Below are 17,416 nucleotides of genomic sequence, written 5' to 3' on the forward strand. Positions count from 1 at the left end.
GTAGATAAGTAGTAAGCCAGGATATAAAGAAAAGAAACAGAGGGGTAGTAGTACATGACACGGGACATAAATAGTAGTTAAGAATAAGAAAAATCAGACATGAGAATCAGATCAGATCAAATCAACATGAAGACATAAAAGTACATGACAGAAAGATAAGTAGTGTAGTCAAGGAAAGAAATAATCCGTCAAGGTGTGTATAATGAAAAAAGAAAGAAAGTAAGATGAGATTACATCCAATTCTCATCAAGACGAGCACGGACGACTCGTCGACCACGTCGCAGACCAACATTCCCATCTCCAACGAGAGAATGCCATCTGCGACCAACACTCGCATGGTCTTTACCCATGCGCCGAGCGCAATCGTCCCAATCACGACGGGAGAGTTTGAATTTCTCGAGAACCAGCTCGACCAGACGCTCGTCGTCGTCTGCTGTCCATGAATTAGGGTTTGTGTCTGGTTCGTTTGATTCTTCGATGGACGGGAGAGCGGCGTCGGGGTTGAATGACCGTAATGGTTCTTCGGTTTGAAAATCATGTTGCCGTCTATAGGCTGGCGATGGGGGAGATTGTGTGATGGGTGGAGAGTGGAGGGAGTAGAAGTCTGATTGCGATAGACCCAGAGGGAGGTTATAGGGAGCCTGGCGTTGGCGTTTGGGGGTGGAGAAACGGATCGACGAAGCGCTCAGATCAAATGTGGTATCTTCATCTTGGTCATCGTCTTCAGAATCGCAACGGCGTCTTTTATTGGCACCGCGAGACGGTTGAGGTGTAGGCTTTGGAGTGGATGGTTTTGTGACCTTTCGCGACCGGGCGGAAGGTGTGGAACGAAGGTTGACAGGACTCTGGAGACGTTCTGGCTTTGGCGTGCGACGAGGCGCAGGAGCAGGAGATCCATTGAGGAGCGATTGTAGAGCGCGACATGTTCCCAAGAGGCCGTTGCCGGACGGGAGTTCGTCGTCGGACGGGGGAGGAGTCGAGAAGAGACGGCTGACTGGGAGGCGAGAGCGAGAAGGTTGTTGTCGTAGATCGCACGGAAGAGCTGATGGAAGGAGCATGGTTGCGCGGGGTATTCGGGTCAATTTTATGATAAGAAAAGAGTGTAGATGAGGCTTTTTTGGTGGGTGAAACGAAGGTGTTGGTTGTTGTGCGGGTGTTTTGCGCGCTCAGGCAGCGCTGGTTTTGCGCCGGACTCAGTGTCGACAAATAGGGAAAGGAATGGGATGGTCAAAACAAGGGGACGGTAAAATCTAGAGAATGCGCTTCCAGATGAAGCACTTCCGGGAGATGCGACTCGTGGATGGAAGGCGAGATTGATGGATGCAGCGATGGGCGACGATGCGATGCAGAGGAAAAAGCGCGGGGCGAAAAGGCGATAAAAGAAAAGGAGTTGATGACTCAGGCAGCGAGGCAGCAATACCGGAAACGGAAAGATACCAAAACGGAATTTACGAAGAATGTAGACAAAGAGTGGACGTAGTGGAATAATGTGGCATAGACTAATAAAAGAATGATTGAATAACTGAATGAATGAATGAATGGATCCTCAGTCGAGGCAGTGGATGTTCAACAAGAAAGACTAGAGACGTCCTCTTTCATCTCTGATACTCGGGGCGCAGCCAATTCTTGAAGGAGCTACAAAGACTACATACCCTCGATTGTGGCTATTTTTGATCGCAGTGAGACACGAGGAGAAAAAAGCATCAAGGAGATTAAGGAGTCAAGGACAGTTGAACAGGAGGTGGAGAGATGGAGAGAAGGGGCTGCATATGCAAGGCGAATAGCTTCACCACGAGCGCAACTGAGACTGATGATCAACGCACTTTGTCATTTGAATACAGAATATTCAATGAATATTCATTTTAATGAATAATTAATGGATAATTAATAATGATGCTATACAGATGAAGTCATGCCTGCAATATCAGGCCGTATTCACATGCAGCTGCAGAGCTCGTGTCCATCACTGTTATTATCTTGTCTGTTACACTTGATATCTTCTTTATTCTCTTTCAATTTCAAAGCAGTTTTATCTGTAGACGAAATAAGATTGAATACTAGTATTCCCTTTCTATCCCAATCTATTCTATTTGGTATCTTCAGTCCCTTCTACTCTCCGTGGGATAACCCTATACAGGCACTTGGACTACAGGGCTCGAATTCCTCCCATTTCTTCCCTTCAACCCATCGAAGCCTATATTCAACCCTCTTTAAACGTAGAATATAAAGACTCTTTCCGTCTCCATCTCCATAAACCGTCCCATCACAATATCCTCATCTTGATCATAATTTCAATATAACCTCTTTAGTCCAAACGCGTCACGTCCAATACGCGACACCGCGTCTCGTCGCGTTTTACGCGTCCTCAAATACACGTTCTGATTGGCCGACTCGCCTGTGTCTGAATCTCCTCCTCGACTTCATCGCCACAATTAATTATTCACAATTAATTATTCACAATTAATTATTCAAGTTCCAGTCCAACCGCCTGAAGAAATGGAATCCCCTGGCGAACCCACTTGGCCAAGGCTCGCAAACCGTTGGACGATCCTTGGATCATGCAGGCCCTGTGATAGAAAAATCTCCTATCGGGCATCTTATCAGGGCTATCCGTTGTGACTGTCTCTCTGTTCCTTGCTCCTTCGCCCACGATCTGCATTGTTAGGCGTGATGCAACTTGCAGTAGTGTCATTTGTCATGAGGAGGGGTGCGAGCTAACCTTGACCCCCTTCGACTGTTGTCTCAGAACTAACACTGTACTGATTCAAGTCCATTGAGTTTGCAGTCCGTCAGTCAACCAGCCACCGCTAACCTATTTACAAATGACGCAGTGGGTTCCTCCTTGCTTTACCAAAGCATATCACCACGAGCCTCTCACAAGAACACTCCGTATTGCATTGCATAATCTCGCAGGTTGTCTGCTGGTTATTCTACGAACAACCTGGGGTACAGGAAGATGCATCAACAATCCAACATGAAAATACGAACGTGGGATTCCAATCCTACACCATACTGAGCTCGCAAATATGATGAAACCCCCAAGACAGCCTAATTTCATCTTCGAACCAGTCTTGTAAGGCCGATCAAGGACCAATCCTGGATAAGGGAGGGCAACCCAGGCACGTTGCCCTTGGTGTAACTCAAATCGACTCATCCTCTGCCTTGAAAGAGACATGGTCAGTGGAGGCTGAAAGCCAAGTACTGCTACTGCTACTGTACTACACACCCAAAGCAAGAGGGAGGCCATCCCCAGCCCCTCCGACGGAATCCAACACGCAAGGGATACCCAAGAGGCCACTCAGGTTCAAGCTGCCAAAAGTCAGAACCAGCGAGCACGGGCATGCAATGCACAGAGGGTGACTCGCAGCCCTCGGCGGAGATTGACAGATGCAAGTCATAATGCCGTTCACAGCTCGAAATGCGAGACATTCATTCTATTCTGATTGGCTCCTGGCGAATACAGTTTTATTCTTTCGTCACACAAAGTATACTTGGGCGTGGCTGGTAACTTTGCTCGTCTTTGAACTTACTCCTGCTACCATATGCCCTATCGTCGTCTCCTTGAAGGGTGCTACTAGCTTTGAGCTTCTCATCAGTGGTCACTCCTATTGATGATCTAGGGCTGACTCGTGATAACAGATGGTTCAATAGAACCACCCTTTCCTTTTAGTGGATTTCAAATGTCCTGATCTAATCTTACTCCCTCGATCTTCAGGCCTGTATTGATGCTAAGCCCTATGCACACACGATGCACTGCTACAATCATGCATTGAGATCACCGCAACGTTACATCCAACCCTACCTACCTACGGGGTATACCCTTTGTTCATGCATTATCTGCCCGAATCTACCCACAGAGACCTCTGTCCCCGTACTGTACATCGAGTACAAGTAATCTACGCACAAAGCTGCATGCATACATAGTATGTACAACAGGCACAGCACCTCCAACTCGCCACGACGGTTACACACGGTCGGTCCGGTCCACTCCTTCACCAATCATTACTCCATAGTTATTAAGGGAGTGAAGACTGCTGCCCTATCACCCTCCAAACTAGGGATGCTCATCCCACTTTCACTTAATGACATACTATTCATATTATCAACTAAAGCTGAAGACCAAGGGGTGAGCTCCTGTTTGGTTTTGTGCCTACTTGTAGATCTCTTACTCGAACCTACCCAGTACCGTACCCACGTAGGAGAAGGCTACTCTGATCATAAGTACCTAGTGATGAATTCATCAAGGGCATACATAGCCATATGGGAGAAGTAGTCGACTCTTTGTTTCACTCCTGCCAAGTACGTCCCTTCATCATATGACCACAAGTAGGTACGTACGGAGTACACGCCATCAGCTGAAGACAGATTTGTCAAATCCGCCATCGCTTTACTAAACCTATGAAACAGTGGCGACGTATTCGATTCAGCTCTCAGTTATTTTTACATTTTTAAACGCCTGCCTGTGTAAGATGTTTTACTAATTTATGGTGGCGGATTTTTGTACCACTCACTCGTACACTGCTTTTCTTTGTCTACCTAGTAGTACCTACAGGGTACTGCATGTCGTCTTGTCTTGATTAGCCTCGCAGTGCATAAAAGTCAATCGTGCGGGAAGTCCATGGAACTCTAACTTTCTTATACATACGAGGAATGTAAGATTGGTTTTATGGCGCTTTAGGTGCATTCTTTTGAAGTTAATTTGCTCGAGTTTGTAGCGGTTCTGATCGATATATCTATTTGGACAACATCTACACTCCGTCTGACCACTTTGGTCCCTGAGATAATTCATAATACTCACCACATATTCTGATCTATTCTTTATCTAAAACATACCCGTCCCGTAAATGATATGCTGCCACTGTCCTGTTATGCTGTGGCTAACCTCCTCATAAACTTCATCTCCAAACTCATCATCCCGTGTATCACTTTTGGGGCATTCGCCTCCAGTTCCATGATTTATTGTTCTTTGGTCGAATGATTCGTATTCGGTCGGCCAGAGGTGCTCGCGGTGATGTACGGCTGGGAGTCGAGGTGAGACAGGCTTGGGCTGATCCCCTTGTTCCATTTTCTGTGCCTTTTCGAGACCGGGTTCTACAGTCTTGTTGTCATTTATCCACGCGTCTGTGCTAGATGGGATTTGGTCTTGAGATGATGAATCAGAGGCGTTGGTTTTACCGTCTCGCAGAGACTCTGGTGTGTTTCTCTTTCTATTCTCGACCCTGTGATGTGGAGGAAGTTCTGGGTCTGAAAGCGTGGGCGAAAATCTGGTACGACAGTGAGACATACAGTTTCCAAGTTTGATCGACGACGTGGAAACGGATGATGTACTCGTAGTTAATGATGCCACATCATAAGGCTGGCTCGTTTGCTCAACATCTACTTCGGAAGAATCAAGTCGACGGACCTGCTCATACTGACTCTGCCCACTCTTAGGGCTCTCTGATATCTTTATGAGACTGCTCAGATCAACAACCAGAGGACCCTTGTGTACACGGGGCTTCCAGTCTTTAATTGAACGTTGATAAAGTGCCTCGAACTCGCGTCTGTGAGCTGGGTTCGTAAACCAGGAATGGCGCAAAGCATGCTTGACATCCATACGCTTGGTTTCGTCCAGGACCAAAAGCTTGCGCACAAAGTCTTTTGCACGCTTACCGACTTTGTCCCAGTCCATGTCTGTCTCGAGTTTGTCTAGATCACCCTTTTGGGCGAGTTCAACGGAATAACTGCAAGTCACTGGGTCTTTAAAGGCCGAGTCGCCTGTGAGAAGCACAACGGTAACACAGCCCATGGACCATAGATCGACGGCTTTTGTATAGCCTCGTTTGTCTGACTTGAGGACTTCACTGGCAGATATATTAGTTTATCTTCATAGTAAGCTCGAAATACTTACGGAGCACTGTATTCAAATGTGCCGACCATCGTCGACATCCGTTCAATGGTGGATTTCACAGGTCTGGCACATCCAAAGTCAGTGAGGACCACCCTGCATCCGTCTGCCAAAGATGTCATGAGAATATTGTCTGGCTTCAGATCACGGTGGACAATGTCTCTGTCATGCAGGTAGTCCAATGCCATCAGGACTTGTCGAACTATCACTGCAGACTCGATATCACCGAGCTTTCCGCCCTTGTGCTGGATAAACGAAAACAAGTCTCCTGCAGTCACAAGGTCTTGAAAAAGGTATCTGCTACAATTAGCAAGAGACAAATTAACCGTTTCTCTTCACTTGCATGGTATTGCTCGATTTAATCACCTTCTCTACACTGATGATATTTGGCTATTCACGTTAGACCCATCCCGTTGGATTCCACAGAAAACTCACATGGCTGAGAGTTTCCAAAACCTTAGCTTCCCGATTATATATGCTGAGCTTCTCCTGTATCTTCTTGTTCTTCATTTCACGTATGGCAACAATTTTCGCATTCATAGCCTTCTTGTTGGCTGTAGACCCGCAAGGCTGCATGAAAAACTTCGAGTGCTCTTCCTCTACCTGCTCAACAGCCCTATCTCGTACAGCTCGGAGATCAACGATTTTACACGCAAGCTGCTGTCCAGTCTCCTTGTTGAATGCCATATGGACCTGTCCAAACGCCCCTGAACCTAGCATTCGTTGCGTAACAACGTACTGGTCCATGAATTCCTTGGTTGGTATCAGCTCATGTAGCACGACATATCGCCGGAAAACGTGTTTCCTACCTTCATCTCAATCCTCTGTAACATATCAAAATAGCTTTCTTCTTTATGACGTTTGCACTGAAACTGGAGGTAGACATTCGGTGATAATCTCAGCGTATCGCCATTGCTCAGAAGAAAACTGCCACTCCCTTTACCCATCTGATACCCATTCCACAATGTGCCATTCATCGAAAGGTCTTGAGCGTAGATTAGTGGTGCAACTTCTAGTGGGCTTTCTTGATCGAAGATAACAGTGTAGATGCGAAGGTGTTTGTTGGAGATGAACGGATTCTCGATGATATATTGGCTTGTCGGCCACAGTTGGTCAGTAATGATTTAGATCTATTCGGATGAGAGCCACATACCATCTCCTCCTGTCTCGTCCAATATATATCTCTTCATGGCTATATATGAGTAATGGATTGGTGGTCTGTTCTGTGCGAGGATTCCACTCGGACAAGGTGCCGACGAAGCAACCCGGTGTCGTTGGGAAGGGCTGGCCACAATTGTTGGACATTAGGGTGTCAGTCAATGGCAAATCCATCATGGACGTTTGAAATATTGATTGAGATGCTATGATAAGATGTATAATGAGATGCTGTGAAGGAATGATGATTGCTGAGTTGGTGGGTGATTGCTAAGAGGAGATGACAATGCGGATGAAACCGTCGTTCAACTGTCTTGGGATGTCGAGACACCACCAAACCTGTTAGTTGCCATACTTCTTGAAAAGATATCGATATTACAGCTACTATTCTTTTTAAACCTCAATGCTTGCATCATAGACATCATTCATTTCATAACTGCATATTCGCTTCTCTAGGAAATGCACTTCTAGTCTATATTTATTTCCCCTGCATTCTTTTGATTCGCTCTTCAGCTGCCCTCGCACGTCTTTCTCTTTCCAGCCTCATTCGCATCTCTGGCGTCATTCCACGCATTTCTTCTTCTCTCATATCAGCTGCAGTCTTCTCCATCGCACCCAAAGCGCGACCCGGTTTTCTCGACTGTTGTGACTGAGCCGCTTTTGCGGCATCCTCTTTCTTCAGACGTTCTAGCTCGGCTTGGCGTCTAGTCTTTTCTTCCACTTCTGCAGCTTTTCGCTCCCTCTCTGCTCGGCTATCGGAATCGGCCTTGGATATCGGCGATGGAACCTTGCACGCATCCCAGTCCCACTTCGATTCACCCAATTCGTGACGGGCAATACGGAAGGCATCACGGGTTGCTCGATCACCAGCTAGCTCAAAGGGGTTTTTTCCTTCGTTGTTCGTCATAGTGGGATCGGCGTTGGCTTTAGTGAGAAGAGCCAACACCACGGATGAAGAATTGGAGTTTGCGGCGAGATGGAGAGGGGTTGGGCAGCGGAAATTCTGCTGGGAGTCGGATGGCAGGAATGTAAAGGATGGGGGGATTGAGTTATTAGAGATATAAGATATCAGGGCGGGAATTTTGGAGCGACGGATGAGGGCTTGGATTTGGGTTGAGTGAAGCATGGCGGCTTCATCCTCTTTCGAAATCTTTGGCTTCTGCGGTTGCGGCCGTGGCGTTGAGGGCTTTTTTACCTCTTCGCGCTGCTTGGCCTCTGCCGCAGCGATGGCAGCTTCGTCGATCTGACTGACCTTAACACGGGTGAGTTCCTTGAAGCATCGCATCAACTCGCTTTGAGTTGCCCTACGAGTGCTGAATGGAAACCCTCTCAATCTCGGGTCATTCTGCTTCAGAACCTGGCCATCATACTGGCCAAATAGAATTCTTCGGTTCGTACTGCCTGTAGCTCGGATAAACAGCAACTGCGCATCGTTTATCATCTGTTTCCAATCCGATAGCAATTCCCGGATTTCCTTCTCCAGTGCGGCTTCATTGTACCGTCTCAGACTAGAACCGGCCGAATGCGCAGCGCCTCTAGAGGCGTCACTGGCAGACTGCGATCCGCCTTGCTTTCGTCGTGTCGTGTATCGGTGGAAGGTCTTGTGCGCAATTACATTGGCTTGTCTATCGATAATACCTCCCTGTCGTCGGTGGATTTCTGGGGCCAGCGAAACGAGCATCGCAGCGAAGTGGCCACCGCCTATCATGCACATAAAGACATGAGGGCTAGGGCCGGAAGGAGGGGCGGGATTTTTTGGAACGGAGCTGTTGTTTCGCTGGGGGTATGTAGGTGATAGCTGCTTTTTGCGAATAGACTCCACAAGATGCTTTGGCTCGTCTTGCTCAATGTTTGTGAACAGAGCCCTGTAAATACCCAACGACGTATTCGAAGGTAAGATGGAGCTTGAAAACCAGAAGATAGGATGTTTTCCAGTGTTTCTTCGCGGTGAAGATTCTTCATCATCATCGTTCGCCTCAGCTATTCTTGCCTGCTTCTTCAGCAGAGCCGTGAGTGTCGTGTTTGATCCATCCTCCTCTTGTTCATCTTCTTCCGACGACTCTGATCCAGAAATTGACTCATCCAACTCTCCAACTGCCTTGTTAAATTGGATTTCATCAAACGTTGGGTTGCCTCGTAGCTGCGCCTTGAGGTTATATCTATGGTGATCCGATCGGGCATGACCCCGCTGCTCTTCCACATTCACGAAGGATACTTTACAAAGGTTGCAGGTGGTAGATGATGCAATGGCATGTTCCTGCGATGTCTCGTCTGAGGCTTTGCTAACAGGCTCAGCGACGTCGTTTGCGGTTATGGGTTGGCTTTCGTTCTTTGTGGACAAGGTCGAAAGGAGTCCCTGAGGGAGATCATATACTGATAAAGGTCAGCTATCGCACTTGGTTATTTAAGCTGAGAGGAATCCGCATTCACTTACCATATAGAGGTCTCCTCAACAGATCCTCTGGGTTATTTTCCACCGCCATTATGATTATTATGATTAGAGTAAAAGTTTTTCAAATGTGATTGCCCAAAGACAGAAGATGGAAGGAAACGTAGAATATTTAATAGGCGGCGTCGCAGCAGAGCCCCTCGTAGAGACCCACCGCCTTTGAGACCCGCGGGGCTTAGCTGTGGCTTGACGGTCACTGACATCATTGCACAGCCATAGTTGGGAGTCATTTTTCGATTATGACTCAATTTCTGGTGATACACGAGTATGAACAATATGGATTGAATCCTGAAGGCCTGGCTGTGTCGATGTTGACTGGGGTCATCCCTTCATGGCTTTGTGATAGTCTGCGGTTTACGAAGTAGGACGGATATCTACAAAATGGTCGTTTTGATTGGATTAAACTCTCCGATGCAATATGGGATTATCGATTGTAAAAATTAGATTTGCTAATTAACTGCTGAAGAACTGCTGTTGTTAGGTGTTCGTGTCACCGTATGTACATGAATGTGGCCAACATTGACTGGTGATATATATCGATGAGCCCGGTACTATTATACATGTACCACTGTTATCCAGTGTCTTTTCCAATCAAATACCATATTTAAAAGCTTTAATATATGCCCCCAATTGGAGATAAACATTTCAAATTAATGTCAGATTGCAGGCATGCAGTGTATACCTTGTTCTATGTCGAGCTTTATGAAAACGGCCAAATACATGCAGCATGCAAGCTCAATAAAACAACGAATTTCAAAACAGGGTAATCAGAAAACCACATATGGTACAGCACTCCTAATTCCAATCTCGAGAAAGGCTGAGAGATTTACAACTACTATAGTAGACTGCTGATCATGGACATATTCTAGGATGCCTTAGCCCTTAGATAGTGTAGCAGAAATATCAGTGCACATGACATCACATGACATCACACCATGAAGATCCTTACCAGTATCTTCTCCGCTGTAAACTCCGAAGAAGAGTCCTTGCATTATACAGAAACACTTTGCCTTCCTCTCTCCTCTCGTGAAACATGACTACACACGCCATAAGAACACATCCAAGCTAGCAGGAAATATCCAGCCAACCAGATGAGTCACGCTCGTAAAATACTCGAGTCGACGCGTATTCAAGCTGTCTGGAGATAACTACCGTATCGGGGTAGATAAGAGTCATGTGACACGGGCCCGTTGATCGGCTTTCACGAGGAATGAAGAACAGAAGGCATGAATATATAGTATGGACTACGCGGTATAATCTGTAGATATTCCTCTTTAACAATTAATAATCCACACAATAAGAATACGAGAAAAATTAATCAATTCTATACGGAGTTCTCCGCAGAACGGCGGTAAGCGTTAGGCCCGAGACTCCGACACTAGCAAAGTTGCTTACATGCTTTAGTCAGCACGAGCTGGGAATCGCCCCAGTTTCTTAGCGGTTCTGCCCTTGCCCAGATGACCTTGGGTTCATTTTTTCCCTCTGTGGACAATTCCCTCTCCTTTGTGTCGTGATAAAGGACTAGGGATACGTGATTAGGGGTCGCTCATCCGGAAGAAAATGCTGGATGGCAGTTCCCAGGTGGTCCTAGGGGATTCGTCCCTCCCGGGATCATCGCTTCAATCGAGTCCGCAATCGCTTTTGCAATCTACTCAGCGACAGCCCTTCTGCGGTGATAGCGAGGGTTGGGGTCCGATCAGTCAATTGCGATTTGATTTGACGCCATGTTTTCTGGACCTGGGGGTGGCTTTGGTCGCAGCATTTGGGCTGTTGATGGGATCCGGCGCTATCTGGTTGCTGCTTAAGAAGCGAATTCCTCAGCCGGTATCCAAGAATTGGCATTTCTATGCCAAATTAGTAAGTCGCTTGTCTTTGAATCATTTTTTTAAACATAGACGACGTTTGGTGACTAACTGGATTGATGGACACTAGGTTGTTCTATCCGCTTTGATCCTAACTACTGCTCTTCAGTCCGCTATTCAGGCTGAGGCCTATCCGAACAATGGACTGAGCGACTTTCGCTTCTGGAGCTCGATTATTACGCTTGCATCTCTCGGTGTTATCTTTGGGGTACAATATTTTGAGCACTGGCGTAGCAGGCAGCCGAACGGAGTTGTTCTCTTCTATTGGGTCTTCTTCATTATCGCATATGGAATCAAGTTGCGGTCTCTCATCTCCCGACATGCCTTCAAGAATGATATTCCATACTTTGTCACAATCAATGTGAGCCTAGGGCTGGCAGTGTTGGAATTCGTGCTGGAATACTTGATCCCGAAGAAACAAAGTGATTACGATGCACTAGGTGATGAGGATGAATGTCCTTATGAATACGCAGACATCTTCTCAGTTCTTACTTTCAGCTGGTTGACCCCAATGATGAAATTTGGGTACAGTAACTTCTTGACCCAAGATGACCTGTGGAACTTGCGTCGCCGAGACATGACTCGTGTCACCGGATCTACTTTGCAAGAGAACTGGGACTATGAGTTGGAGAAGAAGAAACCTTCTTTGTGGATAGCAATGTTCAAAACATTTAGTGGTCCGTATCTTGTCGGTGCTCTCATCAAGTGCGGAAGTGATATGCTTGCTTTCGTCCAGCCGCAACTGTTGCGAATTCTGATCAGCTTTATCAATTCGTACACAACCGACACACCTGAACCGGCAATCAGAGGTGTGGCCATTGCCCTCGCCATGTTTCTGGTTTCGGTTTCGCAGACCATGTTCCTTCACCAGTACTTCCAGCGAGCTTTCGATACGGGTATGCGCGTCAAGTCTGCCTTGACTGCCATGATATATGCCAAATCCCTGAAGCTTTCAAATGAAGGTCGTTTATCCAAGACAACTGGCGACATTGTTAACCATATGGCTGTTGATCAGCAACGTCTTTCTGATCTGACTCAATTCGGCACACAGCTCTGGTCCGCTCCATTCCAAATCACACTATGCATGGTATCCCTCTATCAGCTTGTCGGACCGAGCATGTTCGCTGGTATCGGAGTTATGCTACTCATGATCCCATTGAACGGTGCTATCGCTCGGATGATGAAGAAGCTTCAAATCTCGCAGATGAAAAACAAAGATTCGAGAACCAGGCTGATGACGGAGATTCTGAACAATATCAAGAGCATTAAGCTCTATGCTTGGAACACTGCGTTTATGAACAAACTCAACCATATTCGAAATGACTTGGAACTGAACACTCTTCGCAAAATCGGCGCAACGCAGTCGGTTGCGAACTTTACCTGGCAGTCAACGCCATTCTTGGTCTCATGCTCTACGTTTACTGTCTACGTCTTGACGGGCGACCGTCCTCTGACTACTGAGGTGGTGTTCCCCGCTTTGACGCTTTTCAACCTGCTCACTTTCCCACTTTCGATTTTGCCGGTGGTTATCACCTCGACCATCGAAGCGACAGTAGCTGCCAAGCGCTTGACAGACTATTTCACAGCGGAAGAATTGCAAACTAATGCCGTTACCTATGAGGATCCCGTGGTCCACGTTGGAGATGAGTCGGTTCGGATCCGGGACGCCTCTTTCACCTGGAACAGATACCAGGAGGCCCAGGTTTTGGAAAACATTGATTACAGCGCCCGCAAAGGCGAACTCAGCTGTATTGTGGGCCGGGTTGGTGCCGGAAAGTCTTCTTTGCTGCAGTCCCTGCTCGGTGATCTTTGGAAGTCAGACGGCGACGTCACTGTACGGGGTCGCATTGCCTATGTTGCACAATCACCCTGGGTGATGAACGCTTCCGTCCGCGAGAACATTGTTTTTGGACATCGCTGGGACCCTCAGTTTTATGAACTTACCGTCGAAGCTTGTGCCTTGTTGGACGATTTCAAAAACCTACCAGATGGAGACCAGACCGAGGTTGGTGAACGAGGAATTTCGCTATCAGGTGGACAAAAGGCTCGATTGACATTGGCCAGAGCAGTCTACGCTCGCGCCGATATCTACCTTCTTGACGATATCCTATCTGCAGTCGACCAGCATGTTGGCCGTCATATCATAAACCGGGTGCTTGGAAAGAACGGTATACTCAGCGGCAAGACTAGAATTCTCGCGACAAACGCAATTACTGTGCTCAAGGAGGCAGACTTCATTGGCCTGCTACGGAACAAGACAATTATTGAAAAGGGCACTTACGAACAATTGCTGGCCATGAAAGGCGAGATTGCCAACCTTATCCGCACCAACATGAACGACTCGGACGACGAGCAGGGCTCTGCTAGTGGAACTGAAGATAGCCGTGGCCTTGCTAGTCCTGAGAGTTCTGAATCCGCCACTGTAATCGACAACGCAGACTCCGACTTTTCTGATACAGAAGATGCTGAACAAATTGGCTCCCTTGTTCCAATCCGGTCCGGCGGTGGTCGACGCAGACCGAGCACTGTCACTTTGCGACGTGCTAGCACCGTTACCTGGCAAGGTCCCCGACGCAAGCTAGGAGATGAAGAAAACCTGAAGAGCAAGCAAACTCAAGAGACCTCACAGCAGGGCAAGGTGAAGTGGAGCGTCTATGGAGAGTATGCCAAAAACAGTAATGTCGTGGCCGTGTGCTTCTACCTGCTTGCCCTTCTTGGTTCGCAAACAGCACAGGTTCTTGGTAGCTTCTGGTTGAAGAAGTGGTCTGACCCAGGCGATCCGGAAGAAAAGAAGGCCCATGTCGGTAAATTCATTGGTGTTTACCTGGCTTTTGGTTTTGGATCCTCTTTGTTGGTTGTTATCCAGAATCTTATTCTGTGGATTTTCTGCTCGATTGAAGTATGTTGGGATTTCTCGTTTTTTTTATCCATGCTGACAGTTCTAGGCTTCTCGGAAATTGCACGAGCGGATGGCATTCTCAATTTTCCGTTCTCCTATGAGTTTCTTTGAGACTACTCCTTCTGGACGAATTCTCAATCGGTTTTCCAGTGATGTGTACCGCATTGACGAGGTTCTTGCTCGTACCTTTAACATGGTTCGTATAGATATTCTCTTTGTTCATTAAACCTGCTAACACCGAGCTAGTTATTCGGAAACACGGCCAAGGCTTTGTTCACAATGATTGTCATCTCATCTTCGACCCCGGCATTCCTTTTGGTGATTGTTCCTCTGGGTTATGTCTATTTCAGCTACCAGAAGTATTACTTGCGAACCTCGCGAGAGCTGAAGCGATTGGACAGCGTTACCAGAAGTCCGATCTACGCGCACTTCCAAGAATCCCTCGGTGGTATCTCGACCATCCGCGCATACAAACAGGAGAACCGGTTTGCACTTGAGAACGAATGGCGTATGGATGAAAACCTTCGAGCTTACTTTCCGTCCATCTGCGCAAACAGATGGCTGGCCGTCCGTCTTGAATTTATTGGGTCTATGGTCATCTTGGCATCGGCGACGCTTTCTATCCTCTCCGTTACCACCGGCAGCGGTCTCTCCGCAGGTATGGTCGGTCTGGCCATGTCGTATGCTCTTCAAATCACGCAATCCCTGAACTGGATTGTGCGACAGACGGTCGAGGTTGAGACCAACATTGTCTCTGTCGAGCGAGTGCTCGAGTATGCAGCCCTCCCCAGTGAAGCGCCGGAAGTGGTATTCAAAAACCGACCGGGCATTGGCTGGCCGGCGCAGGGTGCAGTCTCGTTCAAGAACTACAGCACACGATACCGCGAAGGACTTGACTTGGTGCTCAAGGATATCAGCCTTGATATCAAGCCCCATGAGAAGATTGGAGTTGTTGGGCGTACGGGCGCAGGCAAGAGCTCCCTGACTCTGGCGCTGTTCCGAATCATTGAGCCAGATGGCGGCAGCATTAGGTGAGAACTAGTGGCCCAACGTTTTTAGTTCCTTTTTCTGGCGGTGTATTTTCTAACGCCTTTCTAGCATTGACGGGTTGAATGTGTCTACGATTGGTCTGTTTGATCTACGGGGACGACTCGCTATCATTCCTCAAGACCCAGCGATGTTCGAGGGCACTCTACGCGACAACCTAGACCCTCGACATGTGCATGGTGATATGGAACTTTGGAGTGTTCTTGGTAAGCTAGGCTGGAGCTACTGCATGAATGAGGAGGGGACTAACTGTTTTTCGCAGAACATGCGAGACTGAAGGAATACGTATCTCAGATGGAGGGCCAGCTGGATGCCCAAATCCAGGAAGGAGGTGAGTTTTAAGATTTAGTCAGAAAAAAGAAGAAAAGAGGAAACTGACAGAAAACGATAGGGTCGAATCTGAGTCAAGGTCAACGCCAACTAGTGTCACTGGCGCGAGCGTTGTTAACGCCCAGCAACATTCTAGTGCTGGATGAAGCAACGGTAAGTCACTTGATCAACAGTTTCAGGAGGGGGCTAGTTATTTTGATTGCTAACGGAGGAAACTAGGCTGCGGTGGACGTGGAAACGGACGCACTACTCCAACGGACCTTGCGTAGCAGCATCTTCCAAGACCGCACTATAATCACGATAGCGCACCGCATCAACACGATCATCGATTCCGATCGAATCGTGGTGCTAGACAAGGGGCGGGTGGCCGAGTTCGACACGCCAGCGGAACTGATCAAGCAGGGCGGCAAATTCTATCAGCTGGTCAAGGAAGCCGGGCTACTGGACAACGACGGACTGGCGCTTCTGCAATAATGGAAATTGAACCCTCTGGACCCTCCGTAGACTTCCCAAGAGCGATAAGTGGTCGGGGGGAAACGGATGAGACCTGTTAACCGTCGGGCCGATCCCCTCTTCGAATCGCTTTTCAGTCAGCAGTTTGGATGCAGCGAGTTATTGCATGCTGGACTGGAGACGCGAGCCCACTGCCCAGTTCTCCTTCCTGTTTTGCGCCCCCGGGCTGGATCTGTATCGAGGGAACTGTCTGTGCGCGATGCATGCAAGAGGGGTCTTCCTGGAAAGAGGCGAGAGAGAGAGGAGAAACACGCACACAAACACACGCACACATTGTGGGTATAGGGTTTGACTTTTGAACCAAAAAAAGAATGTATCGATAAAAAGTTTGCGTTACGAAGTACTGTGCACATAGATGTTTATATTTGATTCACCATTCATATGAAAATCGTCGAGTCCGCTCAGCTCAGCTCAAAATCAGTAATATGTACGCCGTCAGTCGCAATTAGCACAACCGTTGAAACGACCCCCGTCAACAGTAGCGGTGTAGGGAAGCGTCCAGAAGGACAGCGGGAAATGATTCCACCATGCAAGAAGCAAAAGAACGAAACAATCTGCAACTAAAGGAAAGGCCCGTCTCAGCCAGCCATGGAAGAGACAGAAACATCGTTCACGAAAAAAGATAGTTCAGTTCATGAGGAGATATGGAGTCACTAACAGGGAAGAACCATCTACGATAGTCTACTAGCCACCGAGAAAAAACCCTTTAAGACCCCGCAATCGGGACATTTGGAAAGTGGATGGAAAGAAAAAAAAAAAAAAAAAAGATAGAAAAAACGACAGTTCACAACAACTAAGAAGAGACTAAGACCCAGCCACCGATGAAACAGACGATGATTAAGTTCGCTGAATCGATTGGGGAGGAGAACAATACTTGACGATGATGTGCATGAATGGGATTTTCTCCATATAAGTTTAGCTTGCTCGCTAACGTAGCTAGAAGTTAGCAGAAAACGGGATTACAGGACGAGAAGAAACGACAGAAGAAGGAATAGACTTTTCGATGAATCCCTTGCGTTGAGCAGAATACGTTTTGTTTACGCAGGTTTTTTCTTCGCGGAAGCAGATTGCGAGTTGCAGAGTTTATCGATGGGCGATATTTATACATCTATATTGATCGCGTGGCAAAGTGAAAACCATCGTGGCTTGTTCGTCTATCTGGCATCGAGGCGATATTATTTGTCTGTTTCAAGATAAGAGTTTCAGCAGCTGGATGGAATTGGTAAGCGATGATGGAGGAGAGATGGAGCTCTGGCACGGACCGCTTGGATGAC

At 47.4% G+C, this 17,416-nt stretch overlaps 5 protein-coding genes across 5 annotated transcripts; 2 read left to right on the forward strand and 3 right to left on the reverse strand.

Annotated features, from left to right (window-relative positions):
- Positions 1 to 266: 266 nt before the first annotated feature.
- ASPWEDRAFT_125509 (uncharacterized protein) lies at positions 267 to 1,299 on the reverse strand (the record flags this gene model as incomplete). The annotated part of the gene is made up of 1 exon (XM_040829196.1): positions 267 to 1,299. A coding segment is annotated over exon 1 (792 nt), but the record flags the coding sequence as incomplete, so codon positions are not given.
- A 2,050-nt stretch (positions 1,300 to 3,349) lies between these two features.
- On the forward strand, positions 3,350 to 4,112 carry ASPWEDRAFT_35120 (uncharacterized protein). Its single transcript, XM_040834157.1, has one exon. The coding sequence runs from the start codon at positions 3,400 to 3,402 to the stop codon at positions 3,610 to 3,612; it is 213 nt and encodes a 70-aa protein (XP_040695228.1). The 5' UTR covers positions 3,350 to 3,399; the 3' UTR covers positions 3,613 to 4,112.
- Positions 4,113 to 4,471: 359 nt separating this feature from the next.
- Positions 4,472 to 7,219, reverse strand: ASPWEDRAFT_179271 (FHA domain-containing serine/threonine-protein kinase; the record flags this gene model as incomplete). The annotated part of the gene is made up of 6 exons (XM_040831790.1): positions 4,472 to 5,843; positions 5,891 to 6,155; positions 6,214 to 6,277; positions 6,323 to 6,640; positions 6,697 to 6,982; positions 7,041 to 7,219. The coding sequence occupies 6 exons, from the start codon at positions 7,217 to 7,219 to the stop codon at positions 4,823 to 4,825; spliced, it is 2,133 nt and encodes a 710-aa protein (XP_040695229.1). The 3' UTR covers positions 4,472 to 4,822.
- A 228-nt stretch (positions 7,220 to 7,447) lies between these two features.
- ASPWEDRAFT_56632 (putative C2H2 finger and ankyrin domain protein) lies at positions 7,448 to 9,575 on the reverse strand. Its single transcript, XM_040838300.1, has 2 exons — positions 9,477 to 9,575; positions 7,448 to 9,415 (listed from the first exon to the last, which is right to left on the reverse strand). Exons 1-2 carry the CDS (start codon positions 9,523 to 9,525, stop codon positions 7,521 to 7,523), a joined length of 1,944 nt encoding a protein of 647 aa, XP_040695230.1. The 5' UTR covers positions 9,526 to 9,575; the 3' UTR covers positions 7,448 to 7,520.
- A 1,476-nt stretch (positions 9,576 to 11,051) lies between these two features.
- On the forward strand, positions 11,052 to 16,103 carry ASPWEDRAFT_167568 (ATP-binding cassette glutathione S-conjugate transporter YCF1; the record flags this gene model as incomplete). The annotated part of the gene is made up of 8 exons (XM_040830164.1): positions 11,052 to 11,348; positions 11,424 to 14,252; positions 14,299 to 14,448; positions 14,499 to 15,283; positions 15,351 to 15,505; positions 15,562 to 15,630; positions 15,691 to 15,782; positions 15,849 to 16,103. The coding sequence occupies 8 exons, from the start codon at positions 11,052 to 11,054 to the stop codon at positions 16,101 to 16,103; spliced, it is 4,632 nt and encodes a 1,543-aa protein (XP_040695231.1).
- Positions 16,104 to 17,416: the final 1,313 nt, after the last annotated feature.

Source organism: Aspergillus wentii, assembly GCF_001890725.1.
Source record: "Aspergillus wentii DTO 134E9 unplaced genomic scaffold ASPWEscaffold_1, whole genome shotgun sequence".
Lineage (NCBI taxonomy): Eukaryota > Fungi > Ascomycota > Eurotiomycetes > Eurotiales > Aspergillaceae > Aspergillus > Aspergillus wentii.

What these genes read in the sequence shown, in the direction of transcription:
- ASPWEDRAFT_35120 (XM_040834157.1), top strand. Translation starts at nt 3,400, where the DNA reads ATGCCGTTCACAGCTCGAAATGCGAGACATTCATTCTATTCTGATTGG.
- ASPWEDRAFT_56632 (XM_040838300.1), bottom strand. Translation starts at nt 9,525, where the DNA reads ATGGCGGTGGAAAATAACCCAGAGGATCTGTTGAGGAGACCTCTATAT. An exon ending in GTTGAGGAGACCTCTATATG is followed by an intron (nt 9,416 to 9,476) that starts GTAAGTGAATGC and finishes GACCTTTATCAG; the next exon opens with TATATGATCTCCCTCAGGGA.